The 26,347-nt window shown below is 40.1% G+C and overlaps 1 protein-coding gene across 3 annotated transcripts in view; it reads right to left on the minus strand.

Annotated features, from left to right (window-relative positions):
* plxdc2b (plexin domain containing 2b) overlaps nucleotides 1–26,347 on the minus strand; it is a 435,240-nt gene that overhangs the window by 384,202 nt on the left and 24,691 nt on the right. Inside the window, exon 1 of one of the 3 annotated variants that reach the window (XM_059972141.1) lies at nucleotides 6,031–6,182. The exons of the other annotated variants lie outside the window; for them this stretch is intronic. Within the exon in view, the coding sequence (XP_059828124.1) occupies nucleotides 6,031–6,094 (64 nt within the window). The 5' untranslated portion in view covers nucleotides 6,095–6,182. Of the gene's footprint in view, nucleotides 1–6,030; nucleotides 6,183–26,347 lie in introns of those variants that run through there. 3 annotated transcript variants of the gene reach the window in all.

Raw genomic sequence — 26,347 nt, forward strand, 5'->3', positions numbered from 1 at the left:
GCGTTGGAATCTGTGGTAAGATGCTGAACTTTAAATAACTTGAGGGACTGTTTCATGGAAAAGAGCACTGCTGTCACTGCATTTGGGTTAGCGCTAGATACGTCACAGGGATCATCGCGCGCAGGTGCTTCTCGGAAACGGCGCGAGGCTTAAGAAGAGCTCGCGAACCTTCAGGAGGGTTCACCCGATTTGAAGACATAACGTTTGGAGACCATAACGGACCATTAGAGAAACGGAGACTGCGCAGGTCCAAATTCGTCTACAAAGTCCAAGAGGCTGCCAATTTTTTCACCTTATGACTAATGACTAAGGACTAAGGACTAAGGACTAATGACTAAGGACTACTGACTAATGACTGATGGAACTATCGGAACTATCAAACTGCTGCACTTGTGAAAAATAAAAAGAGGGAAAAGGAAGAGTTGTTTGGTCATTGAGTGGAATCCAGTTAAGAAACCTTCAGGTAGGCGCATTCAATCTCTTTCAAGTGAGGAAGCCGCACATGTTCAAAGAAGAACAAGAACTCCGACGTGACAAACATTCTGAAAGAGTTCTGGGGTACTGCTTTTAAAACCTAAGATCTTCTTTCAAATGTCCTAGAGACAAATAGACCAGCTGAACTCTTCTGTTATCTTGTACCAAGAGAAGGCTCTGCAAGTTGGCAGCACTTACTGGTTATTAGGTAACATTCACTGCCATTTTATACTACTGGACAACTATGCTTTTCGAAGGCAAAGTAAAAGTGATACTGTGATGAGCTATGTGCCTGTCTGGACACGCCCCCTGCTGACTGCTCCTGTGGCTCCGCCCACAGGCCCCTGTATAAAGGCGATCTGAGGCCTGACGCTCGGCCTCAGTCTCCAGGTCATAGTATGATGGACACTCACTCCTGGTTCCTTCTTCCAGTCAATAAAAGCCGATATCTCGCCTTACGTCTCAGTGTGAGTTATTGATGGTGCATCAGATACCATCCTTTGAATCTGTCATAAAATAATCAGTAGGCTGCTGACTCCAACTAAAAGCCTAAAAGCCTAATTTCTTATTTTGTCATTTTGATGTAACAAGTCGGAATACGAATTGAAAACTTCATGTTGCGGCCAACAATTAGGTGCTCCCTGGATAGCTGAAATGACCTACTGTGTGTAATAATGCTTTTTGGCTTTGCCTTCTGACATCGTATTCCCACGCAGTTCCTTGCCCCTGAAGTCAATTGTTTGCTCCTGCAGCAGTCAATAGTGGACTTCCATTACAAGTAAATTGAATTTGTGCTGGAAACGATCTGTTTCATCCAGAATTTTGCTTAGGATCAGGACTCCTATAAAATGCAGTTCGAAGGCAGTCCTTTTTGCAAATTATCATACCATAGCATTTTAAGCTGCATGAAAACAATAAAAGAAAATGTGTACAGACATTATTTTATATTAAATAAAATTTGGTAATAAATAGATGATGTTCAGTAAAATATAAACACTAACTTTTATTTAGTATGGCCACTTAGTGCTTGAGTCAGCAGTTTCATGCAATGGCAAGAAAAGAATATTTTAGTATTTAGTTTACTTTACAGGGTTTGGGCTTCAAATGTCCTAGAGAAAGACCATTTTGAGCCAATGTGGTTAGTGTGATGAAGGTTGTCTCACAATGCAATGGGGTAGGATGTTCCAGGATTTAGGCACTATGAGGATATGTATGCAGGTTAATTTGTGCTCCTGGAGTGGGGAGCCTCAGGATTTCAATGATGTTTGAGTTATCAGTGGCAATTTTACTGAATATCATGAGCAGAGGCAAGATCTGCACTTATTGAAAATGGTCATTTTCAGCACTCATGTTGTTGACGTTACTTGCCATTTATCAAAACAAGCCTGAAAACTGAACAACTCTGCAATGCTTTATTTCCTGGGGAACTGCAAATGGAATTAAGCTCTGTAACTCTCAGCGAGCATCTCAAATTCTGATCCTATCATGGTCATTGAAGCAGCTGGAGATGGTTTGGTCTACTTCACGACAGATTCAGATCCTGACCCTGACCATCCCCTTTTGTGTTAGGATGCAAGATGGTGGAGAGATTTCCTAAGGGTTTTCCTTGACTTTACACCTGCACTTTACATCAGAGATGACTTGGTGCTCAGTTTTTTTCTCAAGCCACAACCAGATCCTCACCACCAGCACATTCATTCAATTGTCAGAACATTGCTTGCCCACTTTTTGTCAGAGTTAAAGCATGACTATGGGAATTCACATGGGCCCTAGCTTTATATCTGATTTTTTGTGAGATGTGTGGAATAGCCTTTTCTTCAGACTTACTATTTTCTCCAATATAATAGTGACTTTAGTGATGCCACAGCCTGCACCTATATAGAACTTGAAAATTTGATCACTTTTGCTTCCCACTCTGCTCTCACATTTATCTGGTCCATCTCTGTTACTTCCCTTTCTAGATTTCTGTATTCCCATCTGAGACGCCATACATTTCACTAACATATTTTACAAGCCCAAAGACTCAAATATATGATGACCCTCCACTTCTTCCCCATCTTATTTCCCTGGAATTTTTCCTTTCTTACATACACTATCCTCCTACCACCCACCTACACTTGAGCTAATGTTCAGTGGCCAATGGGCCTGCCAACCAGAATGCCGTTTTTGGCTAAGGGAGAACACTGGTGCACCCAGAGAGCAAGCACAGAGTCAGGAAAACAGTGTAAACTTTACACAGTCAGAATTGAACCCTGACAGCCGAACCTGCGATGCAGATTCTTGCACCATCTACCTGTCTTCAAGTCAACACAATGGAAATCAAAGGCAGTCAAGCTGATTCTTCTTATTCCAGACTCATTAACTCAGTTCCACCGATCAATTTCCTATAAGTTATATTTTAGGATCCACTTACAGAATGTACAGTCTGAATTGATAAGGCTTTACTGTTTTCATTTTCCATGTGAAAGACGGTGGGCACAAATGTTTCTTTAGTACTGTGTTTGTGACCCAAGTGACAGAAACACTCGGGCTTCATTTCCAGGAACCACTATTTTCTGCCTGTAGAGAGGTCACCAAACTCTATCATGCCCCTGAAGCACATTGTGCGGATTGGTCTGGAAAACAAGTCTAAACCAATTACTGCTGTAGAATTGGTGGAAGACTGATTTTTAAAAATCAGGCTCCGAGCTTAAAGTAAAAGGTCAATATTAAGCACTACTTCACGTTAAGCTAAGGCTGCAGGATAAACTGCCAGGTTCAAGATTGATTTTAGGAAGTACTTCACACAGTAATTAATACTTTGAACTGCCTTTCTGATTGGATTGAAAATGCAGACACACTGGCGATATTCCAGATACACTAAAGCTTTAACATGTTCAAATAAATTTTGGGATTAGATTGAAGCCAGAATTGCTCCTTCAATTTCATCAACTAAAGTACATCTTACACAAGTTTTGCCACAACAGTGACAACCATAAACCCTGCAGGAGATAGAAAGCCAGGGCTCTTCTCAGGAATCTAAACCTCAGGTTGGTAAAATATCAGAGAGTTCTACAGAATTTCTACCTGTTACCTTTTAAATTGGAACTTTTTAAGAAGGACCGACACACTTACTTTTTGTACTTTGTGCACTAGAATACCTAAATCCCTCTGACTTTGCAGTATCTCCACATTTAGATAGTAAACTGCCTTTTGATTCATACGGCAAATTGGCTGAACACTAGTTAAGCCACTTGGTACTTAGCTGGTCTCTACAAGAATAATAGGATTGCACTATATGTTATCACAGAGGAAGCTAAGAAGAATGTTGATGGGGCAGATGATTTTTCTTCTATTAAGATTTATTGAACAGTAAGATGGGTTAGATGTTTTTATATTGGAAACAACATCCAAATGAAGGCTTTGTTGAACTTCTTAAAATTATGATGTGACCCAGGATGAATAGTGGCAGTGATTAACCAGCAGGAATTGAATTAAAACAGTTTGTTGCAGGATTATAGGTGAAATAAGGAAATGCTCTTCCTGTCAGAGACTGGTGAGACTTGAAACTTTGCCTCCTGAAAGATTGAAAAAAGCATTACCAGAACCAATACCAGATTTATAAAGTACTGGGCTTTAACTTTTAGTGCTATAACCTGCAAGGCCCCAGACCAACAGTTAGAGAATGAGATTGAGCTGGACACCTTTGACCAGCAAAAACATGAAGACCTGCTTCAGAGCTTTAAATTCCTGTAAGTACATTTGTTTTTGAGGGATAATGGTGCTCAATGTTTATAAAATGAAATTTTCAAAGACAGAGAAGTTGTTTTCACCAATTATCACTAATTACATAATTAAATATTTAGTTACCCCTGATTTACACAGGCATTTCTCATTTATCTTTAGCATTAAGCTAAGGGCTTCTTACAGTAAATTCAGGCAATTTTTTCTACAGAGATTCAATCAGTGAAGATTGTGACAACCTTAAGATTTCAGCATTCAACTCAGTCCTCGTGAACACATGCTCTGCCAAAGACAGCCATGAGCACTGCAACCTTTCTATTATCAGCAAGCCAGAATGAGTGCCTCTTGTAAAAGCATCTAGAACTGGGTTTCCTGTTTCCTGTAAGGATCTGAAAATAAGCACATTGTAGCAGCAACACAATTCTGAGCGGCTAAACATTATTTCCAGTACCTGAACAATTATAATTGGTGTGAATATTTTAATTGAGATCCAGCAGCATTGGAGGATTCTGAAGCAATCCTTTCAGAAGTTGTACAAAAGCAGCTTAACAACAGTAGCACAACATGGTCTCACTATAGGCACAGAATGGTTACGGGGACACTAATGAGGGCACATGCCTGAAAACCTTTCTGAATGTGTACAATCGTACACTGAATCTATGTGACATTTGGGAGGAAGATCAACATACATTTAGGATCAAGCCACAGTCGGGTCAATGCATTTCTCTGCTCAGTCATTCTGATCAAATGCCCATGGTTAAAGTTAAAAAATACTAAACACCTGTTGAATTATTCTACAGATATTCATACTTATAAACAGGTCATGCACTAAGATGGTAAAAAATACAGGCACTTCATTAAATATATTTTAAAAGTACTAATGCACAAACTCAACCCAAGTCTGAGGACATTTAACAGTGAAGGTGATCTGTGAAATCCACTTTGAAATCAAATTAAAAGCCAACAACATGCACTTGTCCTATGGAGTGTGGGGCTGGATACTCCCAGACTGGAAAGGCTGCTTTAATATGCCAAGCATGTCTGTTCTTTCCATTCAGCACTATCTCCCAAATGATGTGAGAGCAGCATAATGAGTTGGCTTTGAACTCCTTTCATTGAGCTAACTTACAATAGTATTGGAGCAAAATAAAATGTATGAGGGTGTAAATGGAGGCAGGTTCTCTTTTTGACTGAGCAACATGTTGACATTTAGTGTTGTGCTGTGAACGGAGCTTACTGAGCATTAAGCAGAAGGTACTCCAGCATGGAGCGTATACTAATCAGCCTTACCACACCATTTCAGTTTTATTGAGACATCAGCAGATAATCACAGAAAATAATGTCTCTGAAGAATGGAGTTTTACACACAAAATCTAGAGACAGCATGTGTTTGGAACCCCATTTAAGAACTGGTACATTATTCCAAAGTAGAATATTTAGTTTAAATGCAATTATTCCAATCTATAACTTTACAATGCAACATACATTTATAAAAATGGCTCAGAGTCAGTTTCTGAACAATGGCAATAAAAATGAGTCTACTGCAAATATTTATACAAAGGAAGTCCACTTTCTTGCACTTTAATAACCAATCAGCCCTGAACAATTTGTAGCATTGCCAGCATACCGATTATATTGCTGACACCATTCTCGTTCAATTAAGATAATGGCTTGTTACTCTCCTCTCCTTCGCCATTGTAACCTCAGCAAACTGGGGCTGTCTTGAAAACAGAAGTAAAAGGCAATCTGACAGTGTCAGCATGGGAGAAACAGAGTTGGATTTGGTCCATACCTTAAAATTCAACGCTTACAGTCGTTTCCATATTTACCCACCTATGCTCGTTTCCAAGGGCCAATTGTCGTGACTCACTGCATTAGGAGGCAGCCAGCAAGGCATGGTGAGGTCTCAATAACAAACAGGCCTCTCTAGTCCTGTGAAAGAGCCATCTTCCTCAAGATACACTAACATCCTCGTCAATTCTCTCAAAGCCTCACAACAATCTTTAAATGTCTGATATTTAGATTGTCAAATTAGATTTTTGGAAAAATAAAGCTAATTATAAACATTGTTACTAAAAATAGTCAAACCCATTGAGGTACGTCATTAATAAAGAACTTTCTCCCTCAGTCCAGATCAGATATCCTTTCAAATAAATCTGACACCAACAACAAAGTGGAAGCTGTTAGCTATCAATCAGTGCACACAGAAGTTCAGCAGGGGACAGACTTCCTGAGGAGCAGCTACATTCCAGCACTTCCTGTCTCCCTGAAAGCCAGCAATCCTCATCAGCACATTTCACTCCCAACTAACAGCCGCTCACAGAATAACAACCTACTTGCAAAATGCTTATTAAAGATTTGATGAACCCTTGGTAATTTCATTATTCAAATGTTTCAAAACACATTGACTGAATTCACCTTATTGATTAATACTGGTTTAAAGGGTGATGTTACAAATATAGTTTTATTACCTTAAACTTGCTTTCTTGATGCACCTGATAGTGTGAAGAAATATTAAATGTCTTTTTGTCAAAAATATGACAGAATATGATCAAACGCTTATTGGAAAGGAATTTCAAGAGGTTTGAAGTGTGGGTATAATGAAGTAGACACCCTAGATTATATATAAAACATGTTCTTGAGAAGGAGTAAAAGATTTATCGGAACATTATAAATAAGCACTGGCAATTCAGTCCCTTGAGATTGACTAACCATTCTGTTAGATCATAGTTGATCTTTCAACCTCACACCTGTGGTGAATTACATATACCTGTCTGGACACGCCCCCCCTTCCCCCGCTGACTGCTCCTGTGGCTCCTCCCACTGACCGTGGCTCCTCCCACGGACACCGGTATAAAGGCGATTGGAGACACCGCCCCGGTCTCAGTCTCCAGGATGCAGTGTGGTGGTCAATTGCTGCTTGTTCTTTCTTCCAGCCAATAAAAGCTGATATCTCACCTCACGTCTCCGAGAGTTACTGATGGTGCATCAGCACCAATTTCCTGCACCAGCCAATATCACTTGACCAGCTAAAACATCAAAAACTTCATGGAAATCTGTATGGATTATACTTGAAGACAAAGACTCCACAGACCTGTTGCACAGAGAATTCCAAGTGAAGGAATTCCCTCTCGACTCTATGAGGAATGGCCAACCCTGTTTCAAAGTTGGCTGCTAACTCCTGACATTAAAGGAAAATATCACACCCATATCTACCATGTCAAGACATGCAAGACCTTTCTATGTTTGGATGAGATCAATACTTTCTTCTTAATCTTGCTTCATTTGACAAATCTGCTGTCCCGAGAGTGAAGCTGGGGAACACTTAGCACACTCTCACTTTAGCAAGTATATGGGGAGGCAAGAAGGCCAGACCTAGATGCAGTATTCCAGATGTGGTCTTGACCTCTCGACAATCATACTGACAACATATCTTCTTAATTTCTCACGTAATTCAGTGATTGTTGTACAAGAACACAGTCATTTTCAACCTTTCAATTACTAAGGTTTAGAAAATAATCTGCTTTCTGTTCATTTTATCAAAGAGCACAATCTTACATTTTTTAACATTATATTCCATCTGATATGTTCTTACCCATCTATATTCCAAGAGCCACTCTGTACTCTTCTTGCAGTCTACTCTGCCCTTGAGCTTCACATCATTGGCAAACTGGATATGTTACACTGATGAACATCACTGGTACAGAGTGAGTAGCACCATCAACACCTATGCCACCTGAATAGCAATCCAAAAATTATTCTTTTGTTTTTAATCTATTTTCTGTCCACTAATACTCACTGAGGTAGTGCAGTGCTTAGCACAGTAGCTTTACAGCACCGGTATTCAAAGATAGGGGTGCAATTCCCATCCTCTGTCTGAATGGAGTTTGTATGTTCTTTCTGTGACCACGTGGGTTTCCTCCAGGAGCTCCTGTTCCCTCCCACATTCCAAAGCTCTACAGTTAAGTTGGTAAGTTAGTAATGCTATGGTGGCACCGGAAGCACAGCAAAACTTGCGGGCTGCCCCAGCACATCACAAACAATGACACAAGTGGAGCATTTCATCATATGTTTCAATGTACATGTGACAAATAAAGCTAATCTTCCTTTCTTTCAATCTACAATAGGACTTTACAGCCACAATACAGTGTGATCTAAGCTTGTGATATAAATCTCTTGTGGCACCTTGCTGAGAACTTCTGAAAGTCCTGATGTGCCTCATCAATCCATATTTTGTTAATTCCAACCACTATGTTAGGTCAAATATGAGCCTCCTTTCTTAAATCAATGTTGATTTTGCCTAATCTTATGCTCTTCTATGTGGCCTGCCACCACCTTCCTACAAAAGTCCAGATGAAGTCCAATGATTTAAACAAGCTAGATTGTATAAGACTAAACATGACATTACATACAAGAATAACAGCATCATTTAAAAGTTTACTGTTGTCCTCATAGTTTGTATGTCCATCTCTTGTTGGGCAATTGAAGAAATAGATGAAGATATGAACAATGGATTTTGAATGGAGCATTTTTTTTTATTGTGTATCAAAACTGGTTTGCTGAATGCTTCTTGAAATGAAGCAGTGATTCTTTGAAGGGATATGGTAATTCTCAGAACAAATACTTTACATTTTAAAGTGTATCAAATCCAGAAGCAGTGCCAAGAATGAACAGATTCCCGGAGGATCCACTTGGCCTATATAATTGGAGTGCATCCATTTGCTCTTTTATATAGCACATTGATTAGTTACAGGACTTTATGGGAGTGCACCTCAAACAAGGGAACTAGAGACAGCAAAATGTACAGAATGCTATCAATTTAAATTACTTCGTCAACACCACCTAATAAAATGTAAACAAAGTGAAAATAAAATTTTCAAACTGTTACTGTTTGATCTGCATTATTCAGTTCCATGCCAACTGTGGGAAATGCTTCCTAATTCAGCATAATTATAAAACCAGACTGCATGTGTTCAAGTTCAAAGACAGCTAGATATCATGTACACACGCCACTGAAAGTTAACAGACAAGTGTAGCAGACAACTTGGAAGCGAAATAATATGTTTGGCCTTATTGCTAAAGATTGAGTATAAAATGGAAGAATCTTACTGTAATGGTGCAGAACCACGGTTAGACCACACATAGAGCATTGTGCACAATTCTGGCCTCCTCACATTGAAAATATTTTTGCTATAGTGGGAGTTCAATGAAGGTTCACCAGACTGATTTCCGGGAAAGTAAGACTGTCATGTGAGGAGAGATTGAGGTCTGCTGGGCTTCTATCATCAGAAGGATGAGAAATGACCTCACTGAAATTCTTGGAGGGTTCAATATATTGGAAATAGGGAAGGGATTTCCTTAGAATTAAAGGCCACAGTATCAATAGAAATAAGGTAGCTCATCTAGTGCTCAAATGAGGAGAAATTTTCTCACCCAATTGGCGATGAACCTTTGGAATTTTGAACCTGAGAAGCTGTGAAGGCTTAATTTCAATTAAAAAAAACTGAGGTTGAAAGATTTTTGGATAATGGATATGGGTGGGTGGAGGACAAAAACATAGTGTTGAGGTAGAAGAACAGTCGTGATCTGATTGAAGGGAGCTGAATATCCTATACTTGTCATAATTTTTATGTTAACACCAAAACTACTATATATTTCAAATACATAAAAACCACATTTCAATACATATTGTCCCACTTTTACTAGGATTTTATGTTTCATTGGCCTTAACTATTAACTCACTTTTGTATCCTAAATTGATGACTATACAAACTCATCAATTACAAAACAAACCAGTTTTAATCATTTAACCATTAAAAATATACATATATGTACTGTATGTATATATATATATATATATAAAACAAACAGCAAGGTTCCCATTGCTGATCCTTGTGGTAAACCATAGGTCACTGTTTCCAGCAACAAAATTTAACCCTCCACCATCATCATGTGCTAATTCTCAGCCAATCTAATATCCAATTTGCCATCCATACCCGCCATAATGATTTTTTTTACTTCCTCCATCTAATCCTCAATATCCTTTCACATCTAGAGTTTACTGAATTTACTATCCTTAACTTTCATATGAAATACATTATTTCATCTATATTTCTAATGGAATAAGAAATTCCTGTGACTCAGAAAACAAGACTCAATGTTCACCTGGTGATCCCTGAGGAGACTTGGCATAACAATTCTGTGCTTTTAATTATACAAACTCGAGGCACATTTTCTAAGTTTGTTGATGTCCCAAAGCTTGGAAATGAAACAGGAGACAAGATAATGCAATATCCAAAAGGCCATTTGTCCACCTTTAAATACAGAAAGTGCAAAGGCAATTTTTCATTTAAGTGGGCATTTATGCAGGAGGCTGAGGAAAGCCAAATTAAATGAAGTGTCCAATTTAAAGGAATGCAGCAAGGAAGATTCTTATGTGACAAATAAACAAAGTACAGGGTTGTTCAAGGGTAATCTGGATCCTGAGTCACTGAATACAACATGGTCGTGTTGGACTGAAGGAAAAAGCTGGCAAGATTAGGGAACACTGGCAGACAAAAGATACCAAGTATCTGCAAGGATAAAGGAGGCAATTGTCAGGTATGGACTACATGGTCCAAACAAATCCCTTCAAGAGTATAGGGGATGTCTGAGTACACTCACGGTGGCAAGCGTTAGACAGAAAGAGGAAGAAATATCTTTGGAAGACAAGTTAAAGGAAAATTATACCCCCGGTTTTATGAAAGGCCACTTCCCTTTAACCATTCAGTTCTTTAACCAATTGGCACAACCTTAATTGCTGCAGACGAAAAGGGGTAAACTAGTTTATTACTGGCACATGTACCAAAGTACAGTGAAAAGCTTGTCATGCATACCATGGATCATTATGGATATAGATCATTTCAATACAACAGATGCATAAGATTAAAGAATAATAGAATGCAGAAGAAAGTGCAGATAGACGATGAGAAAGCCAAGACGAAGTAGGTTATGAGGACATAAGACAGACAGACAGACATACTTTATTGATCCTGAGGGAAATTGGGTTTCGTTACAGCCGCACCAACCAAGAATAGTGAAGAAATATAGCAATATAAAACCATAAATAATTAAATAATAATAAGTTAATCATGCCAAGTGGAAATAAGTCCAGGACCAGCCTATTGGCTCAGGGTGTCTGACACTCCAAGGGAGGAGTTGTGAAGTTTGATGGCCACAGGTAGGAATGACTTCCTATGACGCTCAGTGTTGCATCTCGGTGGAATGAGACTCTGGCTGAATGTACTCCTGTGCCTAATCAGTACATTATGGAGTGGATGTGAGTCATTGTCCAAGATAGCATGCAACTTGGACAGCATCCTCTTTTCAGACACCACCGTCAGAGAGTCCAGTTCCACCCCCACAACATCACTGGCCTTACGAATGAGTTTGTTGATTCTGTTGGTGTCTGCTACCCTCAGCCTGCTGCCCCAGCACAGAACAGCAAACATGATAGCACTGGCGACCACAGCCTCGTAGAACATCCTCAGCATCATCCGGCAGATGTTAAAGGACCTCATTCTCCTCAGGAAATAGAGATGGCTCTGACCCTTCTTGTAGACAGCCTCGGTGTTCTTAGACCAGCCCAGTTTATTGTCAATTCGTATCCCCAGGTATTTGTAATCATTTGTAATTTGTAATCATTTGTTATAATGAGGTAGACTGAGGACAAGAGTTCACCTTCTTCTACTAGGGGACTGTTTAGTAGTCTTATAACAGTGGATCAGTTATGCTTGAGCCTAGGTGTATGTGCATTCAGATTTTGTATCTTCTGCCTGATGAGGAGAGGGAGAAGAGGGAATGTTTGGGGAGACTGGGGTCTTTATGTTGGCTGCTTCACCGAGGCAGTAAAAAGTGTAGACAGAGTCCATGGAGAGGAGGCTAGTGGTTGATTCCACAACTCTCTGTAGATCTTTGCAGTCATGGCAAGCAGCTGTCACACCAAACTCTGATGCATCCGGAAGGTTTGCATTCAAGTGTGCATCAATAAAAGATAGTGAGGGTCAAAAGGGTTATGACAGATTTCTTTCTGCCTCCTGAGGAAGTAGAGTTGCTGGTGAATTTTCTTGGCTGTGGAGACTACACGGTTGGACAAGGATGAGGCTATTCATGATGTCCACATCTAGGAACATTTTCCTCTTTCTTTAGTGACACTATGACTAGCTTGATCACTTTGAAATGGGCATTCTTTTGTTCTAATTGTGGTATTGTTAAAATTGCTATGTGTCTGCGCTGCTGCTGTCAGTAAGTTTTTCATTGCATCTATGCATATATGTATTTGGGCATTTTACAATGAGTTTGGCTTCCATTTCCAGGTGGAAGGTGGCTGGATCAATAGTCTTTAGACTGGTGAATCATTGTCAAAGACTCCAGTACCAGTGGTTCACACTCCACCCAGATTCTGCTGTGCGTGGCTGAGTGCAGCTCCAGGAATGAACCCTCAGGCACAGTCTAGGATTGGACTGGAGTGAGGGGAGGTGGATGAAAGGGAACTCTACTCCTATCTCACACTCTTATTGACAAGGTGAAGGCTCAGAACACTGATGCTGGATTCAAAACAATTGTGATGCTTTCCCAGCAGGTAGCTGGCACTGTAAGTAGTCACTTAGTGTCCTTGTAGTCAGCACAACACTTTCTGCAAAACCCCCAATGCCACCGCCCCCCACCCACACACCCTGTACACTCAGCAGACTTCTACATAAAGGATTCTAATCGCTTGTCTCTCCTGCAGCCTGTAAATTGGGCCAGTGGGACAGACACTGCAAGAAATGTCTTGGACTTCAGACTGCAGACAGTAGCTGTGATCCAGTGCCTTACTGCTGTCTACATTAGGAAAGTGACATAGACACACAGAGAGTTAAATAAGCTTCAGACATTACTATTGGTCACAGTCTCAGTGGAACTCCCTATTAAACACTGAGCACTAAATTTGTGAAGATTAATAGGACCATGTTCAATCGGCCTTCCATGCCACCAATGTTAGGTCTAGAGTATAATACATAGAACATTACAGTGCTGAACAGCAACTTCAGCCCACAATGTTGTACCAACTTTTTAACATACTCTAAGATCAATCTAACCCTTCCCTCCAACACAAACTTTCATTTTTCTATCATGCATGTGCCTATCTAAGTTTATTAAATATCCCTGATGGATCTGTCTCTGCCATCGTCCCTGGCAGAGTAATCCACATGCCCACCATTCACTGTGTAAAACACTTACCTTTAACATCCCTGCCCCATAATTTCCTCCAAACACCTTAAAGTGATGTCTCCTCATATTAGCCATTTTTGCTCTGGGTATATATCTCTGGCTAGCCACTGAATTTATCTTTCTTAATATCTTGCATACATCTATCAAGTCACCTCTGTCTCTCCTTAGAGAAAAGCCCTAGTTCGCTCAACCTAATCTCATAAAACATGCTGTCTAATCCAGGCAGTATCTGATAAATTTTCGCTGCACCCTCTCTAAAGTTACCACATCTTTCCTATAATGAGGCATCCGGAAGTGAACACAATATTCCAAGTGTGGTCTGACCAGAGTTTTATACAGCAGCAACATTACCTCACAATTCCTGACCTCAATTCCTCAACTAAAGAAGGCTAACACACTTTAGGCCTTCTTAACAACCCTATTAATATGCAGCAACTGTGAAGGATCTATGGATCTGGACCCCAGGTTCGCTGTGTTCTTCCACACTTCTAAGAATCCTGGCCACTAACGCTGCATTCTGCATTCAAATTTGACGTTCCAAAGTGAATCACTTCACACTTTTCCAGGTGGAACTCCATATGCCACTTTTCAGTCAGCTTTGCATTCTATCAATATCACACTGTAGCCTACAAGAGCCTTCACAGAATCACACAACGTAATAGTGCAAAAATAGGTCCTAGTCAATGCCGAACTATTATTCTACCTCCTTCCATCAACCTGCACCCAGACCTTAGCCCTCTACACCCCTCCTGTACATCTTCTTATCCAAATTTCAGTGTTGAGATCAAACCTGCATTCATCACTTATGCTGGAAGTTCCTTCCACACTCTTGCCACCCCCGGAGTGTAGAAGATTCCTTTCATGTTCCCTTTAAGCACTTCATCTTTCACTGTTAACCTGTGACCTCTAGCTCTAGTGTCATAGGAAAAGTCCTATTTGCATTTGCATTCTCCATACCCCTCATAATTTTGCATACCTCTATCAAATCTCCCTTTATTTTCCTATTCTCAAGCAAATAAATTTCTAACCTATTCAACCTTTCCCTATAATTCAGGTCCCAGCAACACCCTTGTAAATTTTCTCTGCACTCTTTCAATCTTATTGTTATCTTTCCTCAGACACTACCCTTCTAAACCATCCACAGCTCCACCAAACTTCATGTCATCTTCAAACTTACTAACCTATACTTCCACTTCCTCATTTATAAAAATCACAAAGAGCAGGGGTCCCAGGATACATCCCTGCAGAACACCACTGGTCATCATTAGATAAGGCAGTAGCTACAAGTGATTCATCTCTCACTGAGAGAATACAAACACTGTTGTAGATTGGAAGGACAAGGTAGAATATAGTTTATTTCCCCTACACTTCAGCGTCTATGCTTACTTGAAAACAACATGAATAAAACGACAGAAGGTTCAAGCATATACACAGCACTAAACAAGTATTCCTCCCACAGGTTGCTCTAAATTCTTAAGGCAAGGCAGGAAGCTTTTGTACTAATGTTCAATTAAAAGCAACCAGAGAACACTAGGCTCAGTGATCTGGTAGCTAGCACTGATGGTAATAACAACACACACAAAATGCTGGTGGAACACAGCAGGCCAGGCAGCATCTATAGGGAAAAGCGCTGTTGACGTTTCGGGCCGAGACCCTTCGTCAGGACTAACCGAAAGGAGAGATAGTAAGAGATAATAGTTTATTTTGTCACTGTAAGAAGAAAACCAGGCAGGAAAGACTCTCTGTCAAGTTGGCTTGTGTTTGTGTTTAACTGTGCTTGATTAAATAGAAATCAAAAAAATACCATGCCAGAAATTTGATTTTTTTTAAAGCAAGGTAACATGAGAAATACTGAGTAGGTTGGACAGTTTCTGAGGAAGAGAAGTAGAATTCATGCTTTAGATTCAAGAGCTCAATCGGAATTTTTTTTATTAAGTGCAATCGTGAACAATAGCCAGATCAGAAATGCTGATCAAATCAGCTAGTTCCCAAAGAGAACTCTCATCGGCCAGTCTGATGGTTCACTGCTGCCCAGTGATAGAACATTTAAAAAATCATATGTACAATTTAGAAACATTAAAAAATGTAGAGATACTGGAGTTGTGATGATCATGATGAAGTCTGCTGGAGGGAGACATTTATACACCTGCTGTCCTCCATAATTCAGAGAGATTGAAGGATAAGGTTGCAGGCTGACAAAATGTGACAGGAGCACTTGGAACTGAAAACTAATCCCTACCGGGAGAAAACAACATGTGATCTTTCCGCACTGTTCTCCAGCAGTTTAACGACTAAGTCCGGCAGGAACATAACTCACAAATACTCTTGAAATAGAGGAAGGGAAAGCACAAAAGGTGCTGGAAATAATCAGCAGGTCAGGTAAAACCTGATTCTAGATTTCCAATATCTGGAGATTTTGTTTTGATATTCAAGAGTTTCAGTTGCTGAGAAATTGTGGAAGGGAAGTCAAGAGAACACACACCAATCCTCGTCAAGGAAGGTGTGGTGGGAAGGGTGAGCAGCTACAGGTTCCTCTCAAAGGATCTATCCTGGGCTGAATATATTGATGCAGTCACAAAGAAGGCACAGCGGCAGCTAAGCTCCTATGAGTTTCAGGAGATTTGGTATTTCATCAAAGACTCAAACAAATTTCTGCAGATGTACTGTATGATGGAGAGTGTTCTGACAGGTCGCTTCACCACTTGGTATGGAGGCTCCAATGCACGGGATAGAAGGAGGCTGCAGACGCCTGTCAACTCAGCCAGCTTCATTATGGGCATAAGTCTCTTCCCCAACAAGGATACCTTCAAAAATTGGCGAAGAAGGCATCATTAAGGATCCTCTCCACATAGGACATGCCCTTTTTTTCATTACTACCATTAAGGGGGAAGTAAAGGTGGCTGAAGATATATCTTCAATATTTAAGAAACAGCTTCTTCCCTTCTGTCATCAGATTTCTGAATGGTACAGGAACCTCTCAACACTACCTCACTATCAACACACACAAAATGCTGGTGGAACACAGCAGGCCAGGCAGCATCTGTAAGGAGAAGCACTGTCGACGTTTCAGGCCGAGACCCTTCGTCAGGTCTAACTGAAAGGAATGATAGTAAGAAATTTGAAAGTAGTGGGGGAGGGGAAAATGCAAAATGATTGGAGAAGACCGGAGGGGGTGGGGTGAAGCTGAGAGCCGGGAAGGTGATTGACAAAAGGGATACAGAGCTGGAGAAGGGAAAGGATCATGGGGCAGGAGGCCTAGGGAGAAAGAAAGGGGGAGGGGAGCACCAGAGGGAGATGGAGAACAGGCAGAGACCTCACTATTCCTCTTTTGCACTATTTACTTATTATAGCAAGTTCTGGTACTTCTTTATGTCTTCCACTGTCCTGCTGCCACACAACAAATGCCAGTGATAGTAAACCTGATTCTGATCCTGATACAACCAGGGGAATATCTCTGAGAGTGAAAATGTTCAGGGTTACCTTAATGCTGAATAAGTGCCAGAGGTCATCCAGTAGATGGGTTAATTGGGCAACAAGAGAGAGTGAGAAAAGGAACAAAAATCATGAAGTGAAGGCAGTTAGAGAGTGAGAACACAAACAAATATAGATGTCGCAAAATACTTGGGACCACGCCTGCCTTCAGCTACCTCAGCAGTGACCTTGCTTCAATCACAAGGTCAGAAGAGGGACTGATCAATGATGATTGCGCAATGCTTGTGCCATTCACAACTCCTCAGACAATCAAGCAGCTCATATGCAGATACAGCAAGGCCAACTCAATATCCAGCTTTTGCTGATAGGTGACAAGTCACTTACTTTCCTGTCATACAAGGACAATGTACAAGAAGGGAAAATCTAGCTATCGCCTCCTGATATTTAATGGCATTACTCACTGAACCTCGCAGTATTCTATCCTGAGGCTTGCTATTGAGCAGAAACTGAACTGGAGTAACCATACACACGATGTGGTTACAAGAGCAGGTCAGATGCTAAGAATTCTGTAGTGAGCTATTCGCTTCCAATCTCTGCAGAGCCTGTCCACCATTTGGAAAAATCACTTGTAGCTACTGGCAGATGGAAAGAACAGAAGGTTCAGGCAGATGCACGTGGCTGAACAAGTGTTCTTCCCACAGACTGTTGCGAACCATGCATGCATTCATAAGGCAAGGCAGGAGCTCTGGTACTACAGTTTAACAATATGCAACAAGGCCAGGCTCAGTGATCTGGTAGATCTCCTGAAGGCTAGCAGCAATGGCAATAGTTTACTTTGCCATTAAGAAAAGAAAATGGTTGCTTGCTTCTATTGTTTGCATGATTTCTATTTCTTTACCCTTCCTCTGCGCACTGGGTGTTGGTCTTAATTTTAGTTTTATTAATTGTGTTATTTTATTTTGTGTTATTTTGGATTTCGTGCTTTGAGGCTGACTGTAAGCAAACAAATTTCAAGATGTATATTTTATACATTCGATAAATAAATGTACTTTGAATCTTTGAAAATCAGGCAGGAAAGGCTCTCTGTCCTTTTTGCCTGAATTTGTTTAAATGAAGATGGCTTTCATTGGATTAATTATAATTTTTTAAACCTGCCATGCTGGAAATATGAAGCAGTACTCTTCACATGCCTGAATGAGTACAGCTTCATCAAAATTCAGGAAGATTGAATCATAAGGATATAGCAGCCTGTTTTATATGCATCCCATCCACCACCATCCACACACCCCACACCAGTGTACAGTTACAGTAGCTTGTACCATCAACAGAAGGCATTAAAGCAATACAACAAGATTCCTTAGATAACACCTTCCAAATGCACAACTTCTGCCAGCTAGGACAAGGGCAGCAAAAGCGTGAAAAGATTACTTCCCAGAATCTGCCCTCCAAGGGCACACCATTCTGACTTAGAAATGTAATGCCATAACTTCATCGTCACTGGGTTAAAACTCTCGAGGGCTATAGCGGCTCAAGGTAGCTCATTGTCACCATCTTCTCAACACAGGGATGGGTCGTTAAATGCTGATAGCCTGCCAAGCTCACATCTCATGAATGAATAATAATAACCTCAGCTCATATTTTGCATTGGTTCCTATCGATCTGAATTCCTTGATTTGTCAAGAAAGAGATCTACCTACCCACACTTTAAATACCTCATGATCTAACATCCACAACCACCACGGATAAAGAATTCCATAAGTTTACCACACTCTGTGATAAGAAATTCCTATGGACATCAGTCTTAAATCACCATCTTTTTATCATACATTTATGTCTCCCTGTGTGACACATTCTCATGAAAGAATCTCAACATCTATGCTGTCATGTCCCTAAGAAACTTGTATGCTTCAATAAGATCACCCATTATTCTTATGAATTCCTCAGAATAATTTTACTTTTTATCTTTACTGAGAGATACAGTGCAGAACAGGTCTTTTGGCCCAATGAGCTATAATACCCAGCAATGCACCTAAAGAACACTAGCTTAATCACAGGACAATTTGCAATGATCAATTAACCTACTAATCAGTAGAGTGTGCAAGGAAACTAGAGCACCCAGAGGAAACTCATGCAGTGATGGGAGAACATACAAACTGCTCACAAACAACACTGGAATTGAACTCTGAACTCCGACACTCTGAGCTGTATTGCATTGCGCTAACTACTATGCTACCACCCCAACTAACACCCGTACAACCCCAATTTCTTCAAGTGCTCACGATACAACATAATTTCTTCTCTAGTTAACACAGATAGAACATTGACTAATTAGCAAAAGGCACAGGGGCAATGAAAGATTGTTTCTCAGACAGGCAGTGTACATCAATACACCTGATTTGCAGCTGATACCAAACTTGTAAGTGTATTGAACTGTGAATAGGACAGTAAAAGGCTTTCAGGTAAACTGGTAATAAAGCGTGTAGAGGTGGCAGGTAAAATTTAACACTGAGGAAAATGAAATGGAACATTTTTGTAGGAAGAATGAAAAGAGCCAACATAAACTGGAAGGCACAATTCTACAAGGAGTACAAAAATAGAGAGATCTGGGGCATATGCGCACAGTTTCTTGTCAACTGGCAGGGCAGACTGAGAAAGCATTTTAAAAAGCATATAGAATCCTGGAGACACAAGAGACTGCAGATGCTGGAATCTGGAGCAACAAACAGAAGCCTGGGCACTATAAATAGAATCACAGAGTACAAATGCAAAGAAATCACAATGAACCTTTGACTATAATTAGATTATCGTGTCACATTTTAGCAAAGACATGAAAATTCTAGGGAGGTTGCTATAGATTTCATAGAGAATTTCAAATGAGGAGGAACTTACCTGGATCAGAATCAGAATAGAATCAGGTTTAATATCACCAACATATGTCGTGAAATTTGTTGTTTTGGCAGCAGCAGTACTTTGCAATACATAATAATAAAAAACTATGAATAACAATAAGAAATATACAAAAAATTAAGTTAAGTAAGTAATGCCAAAAGAGAGCAAAAACAAACAGAGAGGTAGTGTTCATGGGTGCATTGTCCATTCAGAAATCTGATGGCAGAGGAGAAGAAGCTGATCTTGAAATGTTGAGTGTGTATCTTCAGGCTCCTGTACCTCTTCCTTGATGGTAGCAATGAGAAGATGGTAGCATGGGTGAATGGTGTTCTTAAAAATGGATGCTGCCTTTTTGAGGTATTGCCGTTTGAAAGTGCCCTCAATATTAGGGAGGACACTTTCCCATGATGAAGCTGGCTGAGTTTACAACTTTCTGCAGTTTTCTTCCATCCTGTGCAGTGGCCCCTCCATACCAGACAGTGATACAACCAGTTAGAATGCTCTCCATGGTACATCTGTGGAAATTTGCAAGTATCTTTGGTGACATATCAAGTCTCCTCAAATTCCTAATGAAATATAGCCATTGACATGTCTTCTTTGTAATTGCATCAGCATGTTGGACCCAGGATAGATCTTCAGAGATGTTGACATGCAGGAACTTCAAACTACTCACCCTTTCCGCAGTTAATCCCTTGACGAAGACTGGTATTAAAGTCAACAATGAATTCCTTGGTCTTACTGATACTGTGTGTAAGATTGTTGTTTCGACACCACTCAACCAGCAGATCTAGCTCATTCCTGTACGCCTCCTCTTCCCCATCTGAAATTCTGCCAACAATAGTTGTGCAAATTTACAGATAGTGTTTAAGTTGTGCCTAGCCACACAACCATAGGTGTAGAGAGAGTAAAGCAGTGGGCTAAGCACACATTCTTGAGGTGAGTAAGTGTTGGTTGTCAGTGAGGAACTGAACTGCACTGAATGTGGTCTCCCGTTGAGGAGGTCAAAGATCCAGTTGCAGAGGGAGGTTCAGCAGCCGAAGTTAGGAATTTTTGATGAGAACTACAGGTATGATTGCTTTGAATGCTGAGCCGTAGTCAATAAGTGGCAGCCTGCTGTAGGTATTGCTATTGTCCTGGTGATCCAAGCCCGAGTGGATAGCCAGTGAGATTGCATCTGCTGTAGATCAATTAGGCAAATTGGAGTGGTTCCAGGTCCCTGCCTTGGCACAGTTGATTCTAGTCATGACCAACCTCTCAAGACACTTAATCACAGTAGATGTGAGCGCTATTAGATTATAGTTGTTGAGGAAGCTCACTCTACTCTTCTTGAGCACTGGTATTATTGTCAACCTTCTGAGGCATGTAGGAACCTTCAATTGAGGATGTTCTTGAACACTCCCACCAGTTGGTTGACACAGGTTTTCAATGCCCTACTGGGCACCCTATCAGGGCCTGGTGCCTTGCAAGGGTTCACCATCTTGAAAGATGTTCTGATGTTGGCATCTGAAACACAGATCACAGGGTCACCAGATGCTGCAGGGATTCACACCAATGTAGTTATGTTCTCCCTTTCAAAGTGTGCATTAAAGGTATTGAGCTCATCTGGGAGTGAATCATCACAGCATTCATGATGTTAGGTTTTGCCTTAGAGGAATTAATGGCCTGAAAAGAGTTCTAGCTCTGATTTGCACCTGATTCCATCTCTAACTTCAATTGTTTCTTTGCTTTTAAAACAGCAACCCATAGGTCATACCTGGACTTCTTGTATAATTTTAGGTCACCGATCTTGAATGCCACAGATCTAGCCCTCAGCAGACTATGAATCTCCTGGTTCATCCAGAGCTTTTGGTTTGGTATGTCCCGTATGTTAGTGAAGGCACAGCCTCATCCACAAAGGTCTTGACAACTGTGGTGTATTCATTCAGATTCAAAGATGAGCCCTGCAATCCCCTAAGCACTCCTCCACCTCCCTTGACCATACCTTCTTGGTCCTCACCATTAGTGCTGTGATCTTTAGTCTCTGTCTATACACAGGGAGTGGAAGTACAACCAGGTGATTGGACTTTCCAAAGTGTGGGCAAGGGATGTCATGCTAAGTGTTCTTGAGGGTGGTGTAACAGTGGTCAAATGTGTCTCCACAGATAATATGTTGATAGTTGTTCAGAGATTTTTTTTTTAAGTTGGCCTGGTTGAAATCTGCTGCAATAATAGAGAAGGCATCTGGGCGTGCTCTTTCATTACTTCTAATCCTCTAGTGCCTCCTCGAAGTTGGACTGAAGAGAAATGTATACTGCTACCAGCAAAATGGTGGAAAACTTCATTGGCAGATAAAATGATTTACATTTGAATGATGTTCCAAGTCAGGTGAGCAGGATTGAGAAAGAACCGCCCCATCTGTGCACCATGATGAGTTAACCATAAAGCATACTCCACCTTCTGTATTTTTAAAATACTCAGGAGTGGTGTCGTTACAGTGAATGGCAAAGCCATCGGGTTGCTGCACTGCATCTGAAATGGGGGAGATGAGCCATGTTTCCTTGAAGCAAAGTACATAGCATTCCCCAATGTCCCTCTAGTATTGCAATCTTGCTTTGAGGTCTTTAGCTTTATTTTCTGAAGACTGTACATTCACCAGCAGGACAGTCGAGAGTGGAGGTCTCAGGCTTCTGTGTCTGCATTTCAGTCGTATGATAGAGATGCCAAATTTGTGGAATTTGAAAAGGAACTGTAGAAATACCTAAAAATAAAGAGCTGTTGAGATAGAGCTGAAAGTGAGATAAGCTGCATTGCTCTCATTTAGAATCAGGATAGCCTTAGACTTCATCCATATCTTTCTGTGATTCAACAGCACGTGACTCCTTTCACAAGATAATGAGATCAACACAAAACAGAAATTATCAACAGGAGGGAATGCCAAATTTGTTGGTTGCTTGTCAGGGTTAAAGAGCCATTGGTTCAAAGAACCATTAAGGAACCTTGTGAACAGTGGGTCAGACAAGATAGCCCAACGCTTCCATAGTGAACATCAAAAATAAGAAAAAAATATTTAATAGGCCTTTTTTATAATCTCAGAATATCACAAAGCAAATTATAATATTTTTTGATGTATAGTTACTGGAAACAGAACTGGGCCATCTATGTTCAAATCTCAGGGGAAAAAGCTTTGAAACTTAACCTTTGATAAACCTCCCAGAAAAACATCACATTCATACAACTTTCTTCCAAAAGCTCACTAAACAAAGACCTGCAAAAGCTTAAACCCAAAAGCCTATTGAATGTTTTAAAAATAAAGCAGAAAGATGAATCTTGTTGGAACATGCAAAATAACTATATATTACTATATTACCATAAACAATTTTTAAACTCAACTCATTCATCCTATAATATAGGTTGTTCCTACTTACATGACCTAAAAATAGGCACCAACGCAGTTTTCAACTCTGCAGCTGTATTGAGACCTCAAATCTTAAGGAGGTTGAATAAAATAAGTGTTGTTTTCAACTCACATTTCAGGTGGCAGAAAGCTATCTTATTTATTGACACAAAAATTACCTCAAAAGTGTTCATGTTTTTGTGTTCAGATTACATTTAATTCATATTAAAAACAATAAAAAATTATTCCTACTTGCAAACATAAAAGTTTTAAGAAAAGAAATTTCAAAACATTACAATAATCTTGAAATATACATTTCTGATAATCTATTAGCTACTCTGCAGAAAGATGTAAGGGGAATTTGTTAAAACCTTAATCCCCACCCTTGTGGATTTGTTCTACTTTCAGAATATTATGCTAATAGGGGAAAGGCAATGTACCAATGTTAATCTGTATTATTTTTCTTATTAGTACTTATTAACCCCTTTTGCTTATCATCTGTCTCAGTTTCAATATTGCTTTTTATATATATTTTACACCTGATCTAATGTCTTGTGCTTTTGCTTCCTCATTTCCTTTCCCAATGGAGTTTCATTTCTTCAGTCATCTCTTTAATATATTTCCTTTCTCTAGCACTTTTCTCATTTATCCATTTTACCTCAATTCCTTTATCAATTCTGTTAATGGTTGTTATTTTTCAAATCTGTAGGTACAAAGTCAGGATATTGACTCTCCTTACAAATATTAATGAACAGGTTACAGTATTAGGTTCCATCTATGTTTTTGTTTCTGATTTCACCACCTTCAATTTTATTCCTACCAAGAATGGACAGTTTTCCAGAACATGTTTTCTCTCTGGCATTCTTAAAGGCAATGAAAAAAAAATCATAATAAAATTATATCAGATGCTGATTTACTCTTGCATTTCACCAGGATCAACCTCAGGTAGAGAATGCATAGAGAAGAAAAAAAGAGAAGACACTTTCCAGTATGTTTTTTTTACTTAATAATAAAACTATTTTATGCATAAAATGGATGTTGATCAGTAGACTGGGAATCACAAAATTCATATGCAGCATTAGTGCATGGAATAGAATTGAGCAGCTGAGTTTGTCCTGGTTATCATTTCCATAAGTTCAAGTTAATCTTAACTTAAATAAAATGCAACTCATACCTCAAAGAAATGATTTGCCAATGACTATTTCTGCATAATAATAAGATATTGAATAGATATCAAGTACAACACTTAACAATTTCATATCTATATAAGGTAAGATACTCGGGTTAATGCAGAAATATGAACATAGATTTTCTGTTAATTTTCCCCATATTTAAAGTATCAATCCATCTGTCCGTGTTTGCATACACTGCTTAAACTTGCATATGCCAGTCTGTGCATACATGAACAGGTCCAAATTAAAGGTTCCTAACCTTAATTTGTAAAAGCATTTCCTGTTTTCAAACATTACTGAAGTATTAATTCAGGAGGCACAAACACATTCAAGAAATTATACAACTCTTGGTGGTGGGAATAGAGATGTTTTATCGGGAAGCGTCCTGTTGTGTCTGTGCACAACTACCTATCATTAAATAAAAGGTCGCTCATAGGAGATGGCCTTAACTGGTGTATTCACATTGGAATGAGAGAGAGAGGGAACAACGTGCATGCATAGTGCTAAGGGGGCGGGAGATCATTGCTTTAAAAAAAAGAGATCTATACATTACCCTTCCTTCCCCCTTTAGATTAATGAAACATAAAATGGTAAATGTACAAAACATTCAATTTCTCTTTCACAGCCCAAATTCCAAATAAACACGCTTTTACAGTAACAGTCTATCACTAACTTCACAGTTCTAAAGATTCAGTCCATAAAACCATAAGACAAAGGAGCAGAAGTCGGCCATTCGGCCCATCGAGTCTGCTCCACCATTTTATCATGAACTGATTCATTCTCCCATTTAGTCCCACTCCCCGGCCTTCTTACCATAACCTTTGATGCCCTGGCTACTCAGATACCTATCAATCTCTGCCTTAAATACACCCAATGACTTGGCCTCCACTGCCACCTGTGGCAACAAATTCCACAGATTCACCGCCCTCTGGCTAAAAAGATTTCTTCGTATCTCTGTTCTGAATGGGCGCCCTTCAATCCTTAAGACATGCCCTCTCGTACTAGACTCCCCCATCATGGGAAAACTTTACCACATCCACTCTGTCCATGCCTTTCAACATTCAAAATGTTTCTATGAGGTCCCTCCTCATTCTTCTAAACTCCAAGGAGTACAGTCCAAGAGCAGTCAAACGTTCCTCATATGTTAACCCTCTCATTCCCGGAATCATTCTAGTGAATCCTCTCTGAACCTCTCCAATGTCAGCACATCCCTTCTTAAATAAGGAGCCCAAAACTGCACACAGTACTCCAAGTGAGGTCTTACCAGTGCCTTATAGAGCCTCAACATCACATCCCTGCTCCTATACTCTATTCCTCTAGAAATGAATGCCAACATGGCATTCGCCTTCTTCACTACCGACTCAACCTGGAGGTTAACCTTAAGGGTATCCTGCACGAGGACTCCCAAGTCCCGTTGCATCTCAGAACTTTGAATTCTCTCCCCATTTAAATAATAGTCTGCCTGTTTATTTCTTCTACCAAAGTGCATGACCATACACTTTCCAACATTGTATTTCATTTATTACGTCTTTGCCCATTCTCCCAATCTATCCAAGTCTCTCTGCAGACTCTCTGTTTCCTCAGCACTACTGGTCCCTCCACCTATCTTTGTATCAACAGCAAACTTAGCCACAAAGCCATCTATTCCATAATCCAAATTATTGATACACAACGTAAAAGAAGCAGCCCCAAATCGGACCCCTGTGGAACACCACTGGTAACTGGCAGCCAACCAGAATGGGATCCCTTTATTCCCACTCTCTGTTTTCTGCCAATCAGCCAACGCTCTATCCACGTATGTAACTTTCCCGTAATTCCATGGGCTCTTATTTTGTTTAGCAGCCTCATGTGCGGCACCTTGTCAAAGGCCTTCTGAAAATCCAAATACACAACATCCATTGCATCTTCCTTGTCTAGCCTACTTGTAATTTCCTCAAGAAATTGCAATAGGTTTGTCAGGCAGGATTTTCCTTTCAGGGAACCATGCTGAGTTCTGCCTATCTTGTCATATACCTCCAGGTACTCTGTAACC

Source organism: Hypanus sabinus, chromosome 6 (assembly GCF_030144855.1).
Source record: "Hypanus sabinus isolate sHypSab1 chromosome 6, sHypSab1.hap1, whole genome shotgun sequence".
Taxonomy (NCBI): domain Eukaryota; kingdom Metazoa; phylum Chordata; class Chondrichthyes; order Myliobatiformes; family Dasyatidae; genus Hypanus; species Hypanus sabinus.